The 12990-nt window shown below is 39.8% G+C and overlaps 1 protein-coding gene across 3 annotated transcripts in view; it reads left to right on the top strand.

The window, feature by feature from the left end:
• The window catches only part of EEA1 (early endosome antigen 1), a 125935-nt gene extending 113940 nt beyond the window's left edge, over positions 1–11995 (top strand). For all 3 annotated transcript variants that reach the window (XM_075933130.1, XM_075933133.1, XM_075933141.1), the window contains 4 exons: positions 166–404; positions 3249–3369; positions 4366–4464; positions 6187–11995. In XM_075933130.1, coding sequence (XP_075789245.1) covers positions 166–404; positions 3249–3369; positions 4366–4464; positions 6187–6309 — 582 coding nt within the window. In that variant the 3' untranslated portion in view covers positions 6310–11995. The remainder of the gene's footprint in view (positions 1–165; positions 405–3248; positions 3370–4365; positions 4465–6186) is intronic.
• Positions 11996–12990: the final 995 nt, after the last annotated feature.

The following is a 12990-nucleotide window of genomic DNA, read 5'->3' as shown; positions in this document are numbered from 1 at the left end:
AACTGCCTAAAAAGGTTCTGCAGATGTAGCAGAGATAAGCATTATCATCATTTTAATTTTGATGTTAGAATTGACAATATACCAGTCTGTTCACATAGTATGCTCAGCATAGTCTATCTCAGAGCTGTTTGAAAGCTCATTGTTCAATGTTTCCTTTTCTCTTAGCACACCGAGATAAAAGCTAAAGAAGAAGAAAACAAAAAATATGAAGAGGTGAAGGCCAAGCTCACCATGCAGATCACAGCTTTGAATGAAAACCTGGCTACAATGAAGAAAGAGTGGCAGAGCAGTCAAAGGAGAGTCAGTGAGCTAGAGAAACAGACAGATGATTTGCGTGGGGAGATTGCAGTGTTAGAAGCAACCGTACAAAATAATCAGGATGAGAGGAGAGCATTGTTGGAGAGGTGAGTCAGTGAGTGTGGTGTGGGAGTGTGCTTTCTGTAGCGTATTAAGAAGAGGATAAATTAAAATTTGAAAAATAGTGTTTGTCTTCCTAGTGCTTTATGTACATTTTGTATGTATTGTACTGACCCCAGTGCTCCAGGTAGGGGTTTCCAGAGAGTGAAGGCTCCCTTCCTTATTTCCAGCAAGTCTTAGTAGGCTGTTCAAACTATCAACCAACCAACCAAGAGCCTCCACACCTTATGGGCTTTGTGATGGAGTGCCCACCTCCTGGAAATCTTAGCAGGTGAGTCCCAAGTTGCCTCTTCATGAGACACAAGATGCTCACCAGGGCCCCAACCCACACTGACCTTAACAGACTTGTGTCCATTCCCTGAAAGTCCTTAATTAAGCTCTTTTGGAGCCTCTGCAGATCCATCCTGGTATTGTTAAACTGAAGAGCAATGTGCTTGTAGGATTGGAGGACATCCTGAGGTCTGCATGCAGAAAGAACCCACTTGTCAGATGAAAGAAACTCCTTATTGTGCTCTTCTAAACTCATCTGAGCCAGTTTTCTACAGCAGTGTTACAAACACAGAAATTAAAACCTTTTGAAATCAGGCTGTTGCACCTAAATATTGCACCTGGGCATTAAACCATAACTAGGGAGTGACCCCTATAAACCAAGTTCTCCTTTGAATGTCCTCTGCATACTGCAATTCTTGGGATAGGCACCAACCAGTGTCGTTGAATGATGCAAAATTATACTACCAATGCCTGGTCTAAGCGTTCATGTGCCCTTTTGTGCACCTCCCATCAGTGTTTGAGCATATTCTGAGGTTGGGGCTATAAAAGGAGGCAGGGAAGTAATTACTGCCTAAGTTCTTTCCAACTGCCCTCACAGATGGATGTGAGCTACTTTCAGCATACAAAATTGAAGACTGACCGGTCAGCAACAAAAGCTTTGGACCTACTTCCAAAAAACGAACATGGTAACAGAAATGGTCTTAGACAATACATATTCCATTTTAAGCACCTTTCTGAGTCTTGCACTGACTTCTGTTCAGGGAACTCACCAGAGGTTTCAGATTGCAAACATGCAGGTGTGAGACAGATCAGAGACCAAGAAATAGATCCCTTTTTGTATTTGCACAGTGATAATTTTCACTTAGGTACTTGCAGAAGGAACTGCATTTTTCAGGTCCATTTCATGCTTCTTCAGCAGAGGAAAGAGATTTGGATAAGGACCCAACACAAATCTTTCCCCTCTCACAGAAAGTACACAGTGGATTCCTCGCTACATGGATCTTCTGCGATGCTATTACTTCATCCCAAAATGCATATAAGTTCACTTAGAAAGACTATCTCACCTTTATTGCTACTATGGATCCAGTCATAGCTAACCAGTTAAACTTTCACATCCCTAGCTGAGACAAAAAATTCACCCTCCACTATTTCTGAAAGATAGACCTTCAGTTTTACTTGAGATTAGAGAGAAGCAAACCATCTTTGGATTAACTCCCCCTATTATTTGGAGACTGTTTATGCCAACTTGACTGTGAGTGGCAGAAGTTCACTATGGACAAGTGGGTTTTGGACATCCTAAAGGGCCACCCAGTTTGAGACTGTTCCTCTGAACCAACCTCCCACTCCTTTTCTATTTAAGGACCCCTCTTACTAGTTGGTGTTAAGATCAGAAATCATCTTTTTATTGAGGGAGGGACTGATAGAAGAGGTTTTGGTAAATTTCAGTAAACTCCCATTATTTCCTTATTTCAGTAAACTCTAACTATTTTCTTATCCAAAGAGGTATGGAAGTCTTTGCCTAGTCCTGAATCTGAGGAAGCTAATCAGGTATGTTTGAAGGTTTCACTTCGGAATGTTAACTCTGGGTTCCATTATTGTGTCCCTTTCCTTGGTTTGCTGCATTTGACTCTCCTCCCCTCCCCGCCAATTTCTTCCTTTCATATTTTGATAAGAACATCACACAGGAAGTACTTGTGTTTCACATTAGGGCAGAACCATTTCCAGTACAAGGGTTCTTCCCTTTGGCCTTTTTACTGCAAACATAGAACTCTTTGTCACAAAGTTCAATGCCAAATGCTGTTTGTTTTGTTTGAGGGCAGCAGTAGATCCAAACTCTTTCCTCCCCAGTTGGGATAGGTATTGGATGCATGCTTTCCCACCATTCCTTTTAATATTGAAGGTTGTAAAGAAGATCAGACAGAACTCAGACAGGAAATTCCTATATGGCTGCGACAGCAGTGATACCCAAACTTACTTCTTTGAAAGGGATCCATATTAACCAACCTTGAAGAGGACAGTGATGAAGTCTGGCAAGTGCCATCTCATAAATGCAAAAGACTATATGACCCAATAAACTGAGACTGCTGGTAGAAAGCTGCACTGTTCAATAGCACCGGTTGGTGCACATCCCAAGCGGGTAAATATGCACAGTCCATCTCAAAGAACCTTGGTTACAGGCAAGTAACCTTCATTTTCTTCCTCTCATCTCCTTTCGGTTTGCTTTGCTGTAACTGCTGCTTCAGCTTAATGAGACTGTCCTGTTCTGCACTTGTGCCCAGCAGCACACCTTAGCTGGGGGAGCGCATTCAGTCCTGAACCCCCTCTGAAACATGTGCCCCACAGACCCCCAGTAGGTACTCGCTCTGAGAGTTAGGCTCAGCTGTGATCTTAGCTTAATTGTTTAAATAATATGTCAATTTTCCAGAAAAAAATACAATGGTTAATCACAGTGATATGTTTGTTATGGATACATGGCTAAACCTTTCAGTGGTGACATTTTGCCAAATAGCATAGGAATTGCTTTTTATATGTTTAATTTACTGTTTGTTGTCCATCTTCAGGTGTATTAAAAGTGAGGGAGAAATTGAAAAGCTTCAAGCCAAACTCCTGGAACTGAAAAAGAAGCTGGATAACACAACTGCAGCAATGCAGGAGCTAGGCCGAGAAAACCAGTCACTACAGGTATAAATTACATTGCGTGACTAAGCATGTCAATCTTAATGTTTATTTTAGAAATGTGTGTCTGTCCATCCATCTGTGAGTCCATTTGTTCAAGAACTCCTCCCAAATGGGAAAAGCTAGAACCACCAAATTTGCTATTCAGCTTCCTCTTATCATAACTTAGAGCAAGTTCAGGGTTTGGTTGTGCCAGGACAATGGGATGTGCCTGGAATTTGATTGTTTCTCATACATGGAAGTGGAGGGGTCTTGTAGGAGGGACAGTTATACTGCAGAATGACCACAGGGGGACAGAAAGAGGCCAGAGATGGGGACCAGGACAGCTGTAACCTCACTGGGCCAGCAGGCAGCAGGAGTGGAGAAATGGGACCACTATCTACTATATATTTCAGAGAGTTTGTCTGTTTTGTGTCTATTTGTCTATGTGTCTGTCTGTCCCCCAGCCGGGGAACATTCACCCATCCCCTGGCTGTGCCCGCTGCAGTTGCAGCAGCCATGGACAGGCATTTCTCACCTGGGTCCAAGCTGCAGCGGTAAGAGACGGCTGGGGTTATGCTCTCTCCCTGGGGCAGCCTGCATACTGAACCCCTCATCCCCAGCTCCACCCCAGCACAATGATTTAAATGAAGAAAAAACTTATTTGACTTAAGGACCCGAGCCATGCCAGGTAAATTTTCTAGTACCAATATGGAGTGGCAAAAACTATTTTGACTTGAATAGTGTATTGTTGCTTCAGATGGGTTAAAATGATGCCCATTGTATCCCAGGATGCAGTTGATATCAAAGGATCTTCATGTAAGTTCTGAATTCAGCCCACAGTTTGGACTTTGAAAAGTCCTTTTTAAAAAAATAACTGAGCTGGTATTAGAATTGATGACTCACCGTGACTAATTCTCACTGCTTTATTCTGATGCATACAACATAAGTGATGTATCAAAGGACATTAATAAGAAGTGTACTTGCATTTAAAAACAGTCTGGATTTGTTTTATTCGTCTAGATTAAACATACACAAGCCCTAAACAGGAAGTGGGCAGAAGACAATGAGGTACAGAACTGTATGGCCTGTGGGAAAGGTTTCTCCGTGACAGTAAGAAGGGTAAGTGTGCCTTTGTAGGGATTATTTATACATTGTTTTCTTTTTGAACTGTTCTGGAGTTGAAGCAAAGTTTAAGAGCATCTTTAAAACATACTCCTCAACCTCAGTACAGCTCATCATCAGAGATGGTATGTACTGTTTCCAAAATTATAACTGCTCAAGGCTTTGTACACAGGCTTTATCTATATCTGTGTAGAACTAGATATAGTTGAAGAGGTACAAACCCTTGTTTGAACACAGGTATTATCAATATCAAGGCACTTACATCAGCATGACTTATTTCTGTAGATTTAAATTCAGGCCTGATGTAAATGAATGTAATTCTGTTGAAATCAGTAATTCTATCTCACATGAGTGGTCTGATATTTTGATACTTTTTAAGCACTGATTAGATTTAGAAATACAAGATACATACATAGCTTTGTCAGTGTAATCCTGTATGACTTCCCCTCTGACTATTTGCAGTCATTTGGTGTTTCCTGAGTCACAGTTCAGGGAAATTGCACCTGTATTTCTGCTCACTGGTTTAGCAAGGACACCTACTCTTCGTTGCCAGCTCTCCAGATGTTGGTTTTCTTGGGTGGAGCCACAAGTCTCTCTTTTTTCTGTCCAGGGCATTTCTACTCTGGACAGTTCCCTGCTTTTACTGTGTCAATCCCAGCACAGACAGATGCTTTAGGAAACCAGCTTGCTTTCTTTTCAGAGACAGATAACTGTAATTGCTACAAATATAAGTTACCACACAGTTCTTTGTAAACAAATTCGTTTTATTCTTAAGGTAAAAAACATTACAAAGAAAACATATAAAAAACAATAAAAGGACCTACATGCAAGCTAATCAGCGTGCCAGAATTCATCCCAGCTCTGACACGGGCTCTGGCAAATGAAGTTATTTAATATTCCATCTCTTACTGTGCTTACAAGTTCATCAGAGTTTCAGCACAGAACAAGCATACTGTTTTAACAGGTCTCAGTGGGCAACGTCTTTCCAAGGATTGGGGCCCTCTGTACACAGAGGTCCTGTCAGTTGGCAGAAGGCCCCCAGACAAATGAAAACCTAGGCTTTTCTCCAAAAATATTTTTGTTGATCTGTGGAGAATCCAGTTTGAGCTAATATGTGCATTTTGCCCAGGAGAGTGGCTTCAAAGGCTGGATAATAGAGAAAGTTCATTAGTATCCCCCCTCCCTACTACACAAAGTGCATACCAGGTCACAACAACACATCCACAATTGCTTTTTACTAGTGTCCCCTTGGGTGTTAACCTAGTTCAGCATGGTTTAACCAAACTCAGTGAAGCTTATCTTAATTCTGTGAGATTTGTTCAGTATATTATAGTATATAATCTGTCTGTCACAACTACTAATTGTATTGAATTATAGAGTGGTTTCAGCTATTTGAAGGGGTTTCATTAAGTCCATGAAACATGTATATCATGGACCTAAACAAGCTTGAGAGGTAAAACTTTCAAGTAACTTTAAGTCCCATTAAAAGTAACTTAGGAGCCTACGAATCCTTGAAAGTCTCCTAAATCACTTAGACACTTCTGAAAATTGTACCCGTATGCCCTTTAGAAATTGAGTTGTACATAAACCTAAAGTGCCACTTAGATCCTAGTGTTAAATGTGATTGATTGGCTATCTTCTGTAATAATTTCTTGTAATGTACATTGCTCACTATACTGTAACTGACAATTCCATATTTGTTGTTTTCATCTTTGACAGCATCACTGTAGACACTGTGGAAATATCTTTTGCGCTGAGTGCTCCGCAAAGAATGCCTTAACTCCTTCTTCTAAGAAGCCTGTCCGTGTCTGTGATACTTGTTTTAATGACTTACAAGGATAACTGGTTATCTCAAATGGCACTTAAACGTTACGCTAGAATTAGAATTTCTGTTGATGCACTTCGTACAGCACTCAGACTACTATTCAGTTTGAACAATGATTGTAACACTTGCAAAATTTAGTATATTTTAAAATGTTTTATTGATACTAAGTAAAACTATTGTATTTTTTTGTGAGAGGGGCTCAGATCATTCTCAGCTTATTGCCATTTACCCAGGAAAGAGCTTTTATGTCTAAATTAGGAACACCCATTTATTTGTAAATAAAGTTTAAACAGAGAAGTAACAATGTATTTTTTTAATCTTGATTTTTTTTGTTCAAAAGAAACATGTATGTTATACTGCAGTTTTTGTTTCTTTCAAAGAGTAAGTTGCAAACATTTGCAAGGATTTTATGTATCAAATTTTGCTGCTTAAGTGGTGTAATTCCATTTTAATTATTGCATTTGATTGCATAACTAACATCCTTTTAAATCCCCCAATCATTTCTTTGAGTTGTTTTTCGCCTCTCTTGCTCTTGAATTTTTCTCTCTAAGGCTCCAATCCTGCAGTGGGGTCAGACACCTGTACCCGCATGGAACCCTGTTGACCTACATGGGGCTCTGTATGGGCACTGTGGTCTTGCCACAAAGAGCTTATTGCAATATCAGTGCCTAAATCATTGCCCAACTACATTTGGATATTGGAGTATCTTTACAGGTACTATACGGTACTAGCATTTGTATCAGGACTTCAAGTTTGGCTTCTGTTCTAGGAATGTTGCATAAAGCTCTCCCTTATCAATGTATAGATTTGTTGAACAGAATATAACTACAGATTTTCCTATCTGTGCACATATAAAAAATATCCTCTGTTCTATTCTTTTTCTTTCCGTAATAACAGTAGAAGCCTTTAAAAGTCCTTGGTTGATCTTTGAAGAACACCAAACTGTCCTATGCTAGGTTTCCTACTAATGACCTATATTCTGAGATTCTAGCATTTTATATGATTTCCCCACATGACCTGGAAGAGGTTGGGATCATTCTCTCCCTAACAGACTTGGTCTTTCCACTGCTTCTCTTGAACCTTTGGTGCTTGTGTTGTTCTTAATGCTGAGCCTTTCTTGGTACAGTAGTTTCATGACCTGCTCAGAATTGTGGTTGAAACTGCTCCTGATTTGTTTATGGACAAAACAGTCAGGCTTAAGTAAGAGGTGAGGATACAATTTTAGACTGTTACTGTCCCAGTTTCTTCTCTTTGCTTGTGCTGGAGGAATTTTTAAAAATTATGCATATACATACCTCTCTTTATTGTGTAGGCAAAAAAAGTAAAATGTACTTAGCTGTGATTTCTCCTTTTCTGAAGTGGGCTCCTGCTTCTCCATGATCTATTACAACTGGGTTATTGTGCCTCATCTTCCAGACAGAGGCTTTTTAAAAAATATCCCCTCACACCTTCAGCTTCTCAAAATAATGCCAGCAGGTGGAGCTATTCCAGTAATTCATTGTCTAATTCACCCGCTAGCTGCCCAAGGTAAAAAGACTGTGTGTTTCAATGAATAAACATTATGAAAGATTAGCCATCTCCAAACAGGGTAGTTTACTTTTAACTATTAATTCATGTGTGTTATAGAAAAATGGAAATGAAGATTTAAAGCCCAGCAAGATCCCAAGGACCTCCAAAATTTCCCCCTCTCTCTGTAGAAATGCTGGGTTAAAGGGAAAGGGTTGAGATATTTCCCTTCCAATTGATATTTAATGGGAATTAAGTTTAATGGTGTCTCATGGAGCACCAGGTGCTTACTTCAGATAAGAAAAAGTTGTGGGTAGGTAAGGGATTTTACTTTCCTCCCTCATGACCATCTGGTGCTCCATGATCCAGTACTGGGAAGCAGCCAGCAGCAAAATCAATCTCTGCAAAGGGGAAGAAAACATAAAACAGCAAGTAAATTACCTCAAAAGATATCTAGCTCTTATGTGAGGGTGGATTTTTTGTTTGCGTGTTTGCTTTTCTTCTTTCCTCCCCCACCATAAGAAGAGTATTAAAGACAGAAAACCAAGAAAAAGACTTCTTGTCCAGAACTCCTGTCAGACAAAGACAACATGTCTGTTTAAAACTTATTGATAGCTAACGAAATGCACCAAAGTCCAGCTAGGCGTACAGCAGAATTACTTGAATGATACATTCTCTGACCTGTGCAGGAAATTCCACATGGCCAATTGAATGCCAAGCACAACATGAACTGGCTAGGGCTTTTTCTGGAACAACTGGGTCTAAGCAGTCTGAAAGAGTTGGGAGGCCCTGCCCTATGGCATTTTCCTTGCTGTCTGATGTACTGGGTGGAGATGTGCCTTGACAACATAGTTCAGAACAGAAAAATGTCCAAGGATTCTAACTTGTTGCTTTCAAATACCAGATCCTGCTGGTGAATTCCTGCCCCATATATCTTAAGGCTTGCCTGCCACAGTTCCGCTTTTGGAGTCAGGTCCTTCCTGGTATATTTCATCTTGGCCTGAAATTCTGAGTAGCCTTAGACCACTGGTTGGAGATCCTGTTTCAGCATTTCTGCCCCAAACACCTAACGCTGCATGTTGCATTGCTCTACAGGGTGGAAGGCAGTACAGTATTGTGTAGCTGGGTAATGAGCAGGAACTCCTTTGATCTTAGCTGCTACATTGCCCTGTTTTCTGTTACTGCAGATACCTATTGTCCAAAATTCTCACTCTACTAAGGGGTGCCAAGGAGAGAGAGAGAGAGAGAGAGAGAGAGAGAGAGAAGATTATAATGGAGAAAGCTCCAACGTGGAGATAAAAAGTTCTGGAGGAAGCAGCTGCTTCCATGAGCATATTTGAGATGCTAAGGAGTTAGAAAGAGAGGCAGTCAGGTTTTTGACTGGCTCCACCTGCTGGTACTGGTATGTGAAGCTAAAGAGAGAGAGGTAGGGGTGTGTGTGTGTGTGTGTGTGTGTGTGTGTGTGTGTGTGTGTGTGTGTGTGTGTGTGTGTGTGTGTGTGTGTGTGTGTTTTTTAAGAGTCCTCCTCTCCCCCCCATTCTTGGAAGATGAAGACTAACCCGGTTGTAATGGATCCTGGAATACCAGGTGCTCATTAGGGGGAATAATTTTGTCACTTTTTGAATGACTTCGATATTGACATAATCTCACTGGAAAAATCTTTTCTTAGTGAAGAAGGAAAAGATTTTTGGGAACAAAAATGTGAATTAGCCTTTGCAAATTATTGTCAGAAACAATTGATTGCCATTTGCCCAACTGTGGCTTGCCACAAAAGAAGTGACCCCTAAAGCAGAATATTCTGTAGAGAGCAGTAGGGACTCCCAAGAAACTAGAGTACTTTCTAGTTTGTGAGCGTAACTTAAATGAAATGTGGGAATAAATGCTTCTTTGAGCATTTGAAATTTATGACACATACCTGGAGATAGTGAAATGCTTAAGACCAGAAGGAAAATAAACGTTGTATAGAGTGACGACGAGTGAAAGCTCTGTAATGACACTAAGATTGGAAGAAGTTGAGAACTGGTGAAATAATTCATTGGAACCTCTGGAGGAGTAGGAAATAGCACTGTCACTTGCACTATGCACTTTTTTCTTTCTAGCCTAACTGAATATAATATTCCATTTATTGTCTGGCAGTTTTGAATGCATAGATGTAGTAATCAGTCCGTGGGGGGAGGGGGGTGTTCTTAGCTAGATTGCTCACTGAATTATATAAGTAACTCCCCTTTGTTGTTAAAGGGAGTTGTGCTCATGATTTCTCTGAACCCTAGGGGAGCATAACTCAAGGACACACACAAGAAAGGAATTGACATGTATTTTAAGAAGCACTGCTGTGCTTATAAAGCTGTCTCTTAAGATTTAAAATATGTGAATTTTACATATTTAAAAAAATCATGCGTATCAGTTTTCATTCACTAAGTAGTAGCTCTTGTACTCACCTTAGGTTATAGGGTAAGTTTGAAACTAACACATATAAACACAGTTACATAAGAAGTCACTAAATGGTTTGTGTTTCAGAGATAGTAATAACAGAAAATTAAAATTCTTCTAGAGAAACATGTACCTTTATTTGTCAGTTTTCTCCCAGGCTCTCCAAATAAAGCAATTTGCATGTTTAGAGAGAGAACATATAACACACAACTTACATTAACATTAAAAAAGAAACTTACTACTAGTTAACATTAACCATTTCTGCCTTTGTGCACAGCAATCCATATTATACTATGCATTCATCATACAGCAGGTTCATGAGTATCTTTTGAAGGGATTACATAGAATCCATTTGAAGATATTCAATGGGAAAAGTCTCTGATATTAACCCTCTCAGAACAGTGTTGCTTTAGAAGCAAAATATTTGTTGAAGTTTCCTCTTCAATTAAAAAGTCCCAAGTCTTTTTTGAATGCCTTTTCGGAGGGAGAAAGAGAGGAAGAGAGTGGCTTGTGGAGAATATATTCATTGATTGTGTCAACAGGCCAGTGCTGGCTGGACCAGGGCTCCTGCTGTTGGCTCTATTGCAAAGTCCTTTGTTGTATCACCTTGTTAAATCCCAACTCCTGGCACCAAAGGGATATTCTAAAACTCTCATGGAGTTAGTGAACACCGGAACTTTTTATAGAAATGTGTCCAAAATGCTGCTTGTATAGGATTTGTCACTTTTGTAAGAAAATAAAATAGAATAAAAAAACCCCAGCCCACCACTCAATGCCATATATAAGATTTTATTTAAACTACCTCTCAGTGTGTAATTCAACTAAGTAGTCCAGTTTAATAGGGTTTCCTCACTGTAGTGTAATGTAACATTTATACAGACTGCCAAATTTGCAAGTGTCTGTCACCAAAAAAAAAGTTAGTCTTTTTGTATATGTTTAAAAGTGTCAACTTGTTTCTAATTATTGTAGAGTCTGTTCTTTTTAATTTCTGTAGTTTTAATCCTACAAACTTTAGTTGTTTGAGAGGAAATAAATCACTACCACAAACTTTCCTAGTTAGGGTCTGTTGGGCTACAAGGATTGTATAGGGAGCTTTGTCACAGCATTATCCACTAATTAATCCACTCTTACATTAGCCTTTTCCCCCCAATACTCTCAACATGAACTTGATGAATGAATTTCTGTAATGGACGCGTGCTACGAATTACATTGCCTTGTTTGCCTCTTTTCTGAATTTTAATTATCAGTTTATTATAGTTGCAGATGTGAATATTGGGCATAAAATTGACTAATTTTCTGTGTAAGTCGATAAAATAGAATTGAAAAAAAGCTTTATGTTTCTAACCCACTAGTTAGAGATGAAGTATTATGCTTGCCTTATGGATGCAATTTTACCTACGGAACACTGCACTTCTTTTAAACTGGATCATACACTCATAATGGGCATAATACAAAGCTTATTGTATGTGTAGATAGACTTTGCATGAATTTTTTTCATCAATTTGATTTTTTAAGTCCTTCTTTCAGTGTTGTGTTTACTAATTGTGATCATGTAGTCGTGCCTTACATTGTGAAAGAGTTTAGTCCAGTATGCACTGCAATTCCTAAACTCTGCAATTGGGTGGTGACAAAAATTGTGGTCAAGAAAATGATACCATGCATCACCTAATTCTGTATAAATTATGATGGACAGATGCTTGTTGAAATGTTACTTTTGTTTTCTAATCTGTAAAAGGAATGATAATAAAATTAGATCTTTCTAATAGACCAGTTTTGTGATTTTTTTTTCACATTATCTTGTCCCATCTTAAACAACATTATTTTGAACTGTGGGTTGTATTAGTTTAGAAATTGATTGTCAGGAAGCAAGAAACTGGAGAGCAGGCTTGGCTTTCTGTTTCCATGCTCTCGGAGTAACTGCCAAGAAAGATTTCACTGTTGCAAGGAGGTAATAAGGGGCATTATTTAATCAATTTCAGCGTTCACCGATTTCATTTGGAGTGATTTGCTCTTTTCTTCTATCTCAAAATCTGTCTCCACACTCATTTACTAGAGAAGGTTATTGTGTGTATTGGACAGAGAAGGCAGAGTATTGTATTGCAGTCAGTCCCTTCTGTCATTCACAGTTCTATCTTTGTATCATGTCCGGTGTAGTCTGTATTGCTCTGGCATGAGTGAGAGAGGCTCAGTATCTGCTTCCTAGTCTAACAAGAATCTTTTTACTTTGCACCTGAACATCCTTTTTTGGGTCTGTCTTCATTGCAGTGTTAGCCTGAGTGATCGGCAAAGCACCTAGGTAATCCCATCCAGGAGTAAACAGCTGCATTGTAAAGCCATACTCCTCACTGGTGCTGCGCAAACTCGTGTGAGGTGCTAGGACTTCTGGGATCACATCCCATGGTTTACAGTGCTGCATTAAGCTGAGCAGTTCTGATTATTTCCAAGTGAATTGTGGGAGAAGGTGTTTGTCCTTCTGGGCACATGAGGAGAAGACACTGGAGTTTTATCGGTACTCAAGTAATGAAGCCTGAATCCTCATTTGGAAATGGGTGGGTTACCAGCACAGGTGTAGAGAGTGCTGGGCAGGCCCACTGATTGCCAGGGCAAAGGAGACTATTGCTCCAGGCAATTTGTCCCAGGCAATTTCAAATGTCACTGCCCCCTCCTCTTCCCCAGCTACCGCTGCTGGCAGTGCACAGGGCTAAGGCAGGCTTCCTGCCCACTCTCTCTGTGTGCTGCTCCTGGAATCAGCCAGTATGTCC

Source organism: Pelodiscus sinensis, chromosome 1 (assembly GCF_049634645.1).
Source record: "Pelodiscus sinensis isolate JC-2024 chromosome 1, ASM4963464v1, whole genome shotgun sequence".
Classification (NCBI taxonomy): domain Eukaryota; kingdom Metazoa; phylum Chordata; order Testudines; family Trionychidae; genus Pelodiscus; species Pelodiscus sinensis.
This window is presented reverse-complemented; position numbering and strand designations above follow the sequence as displayed.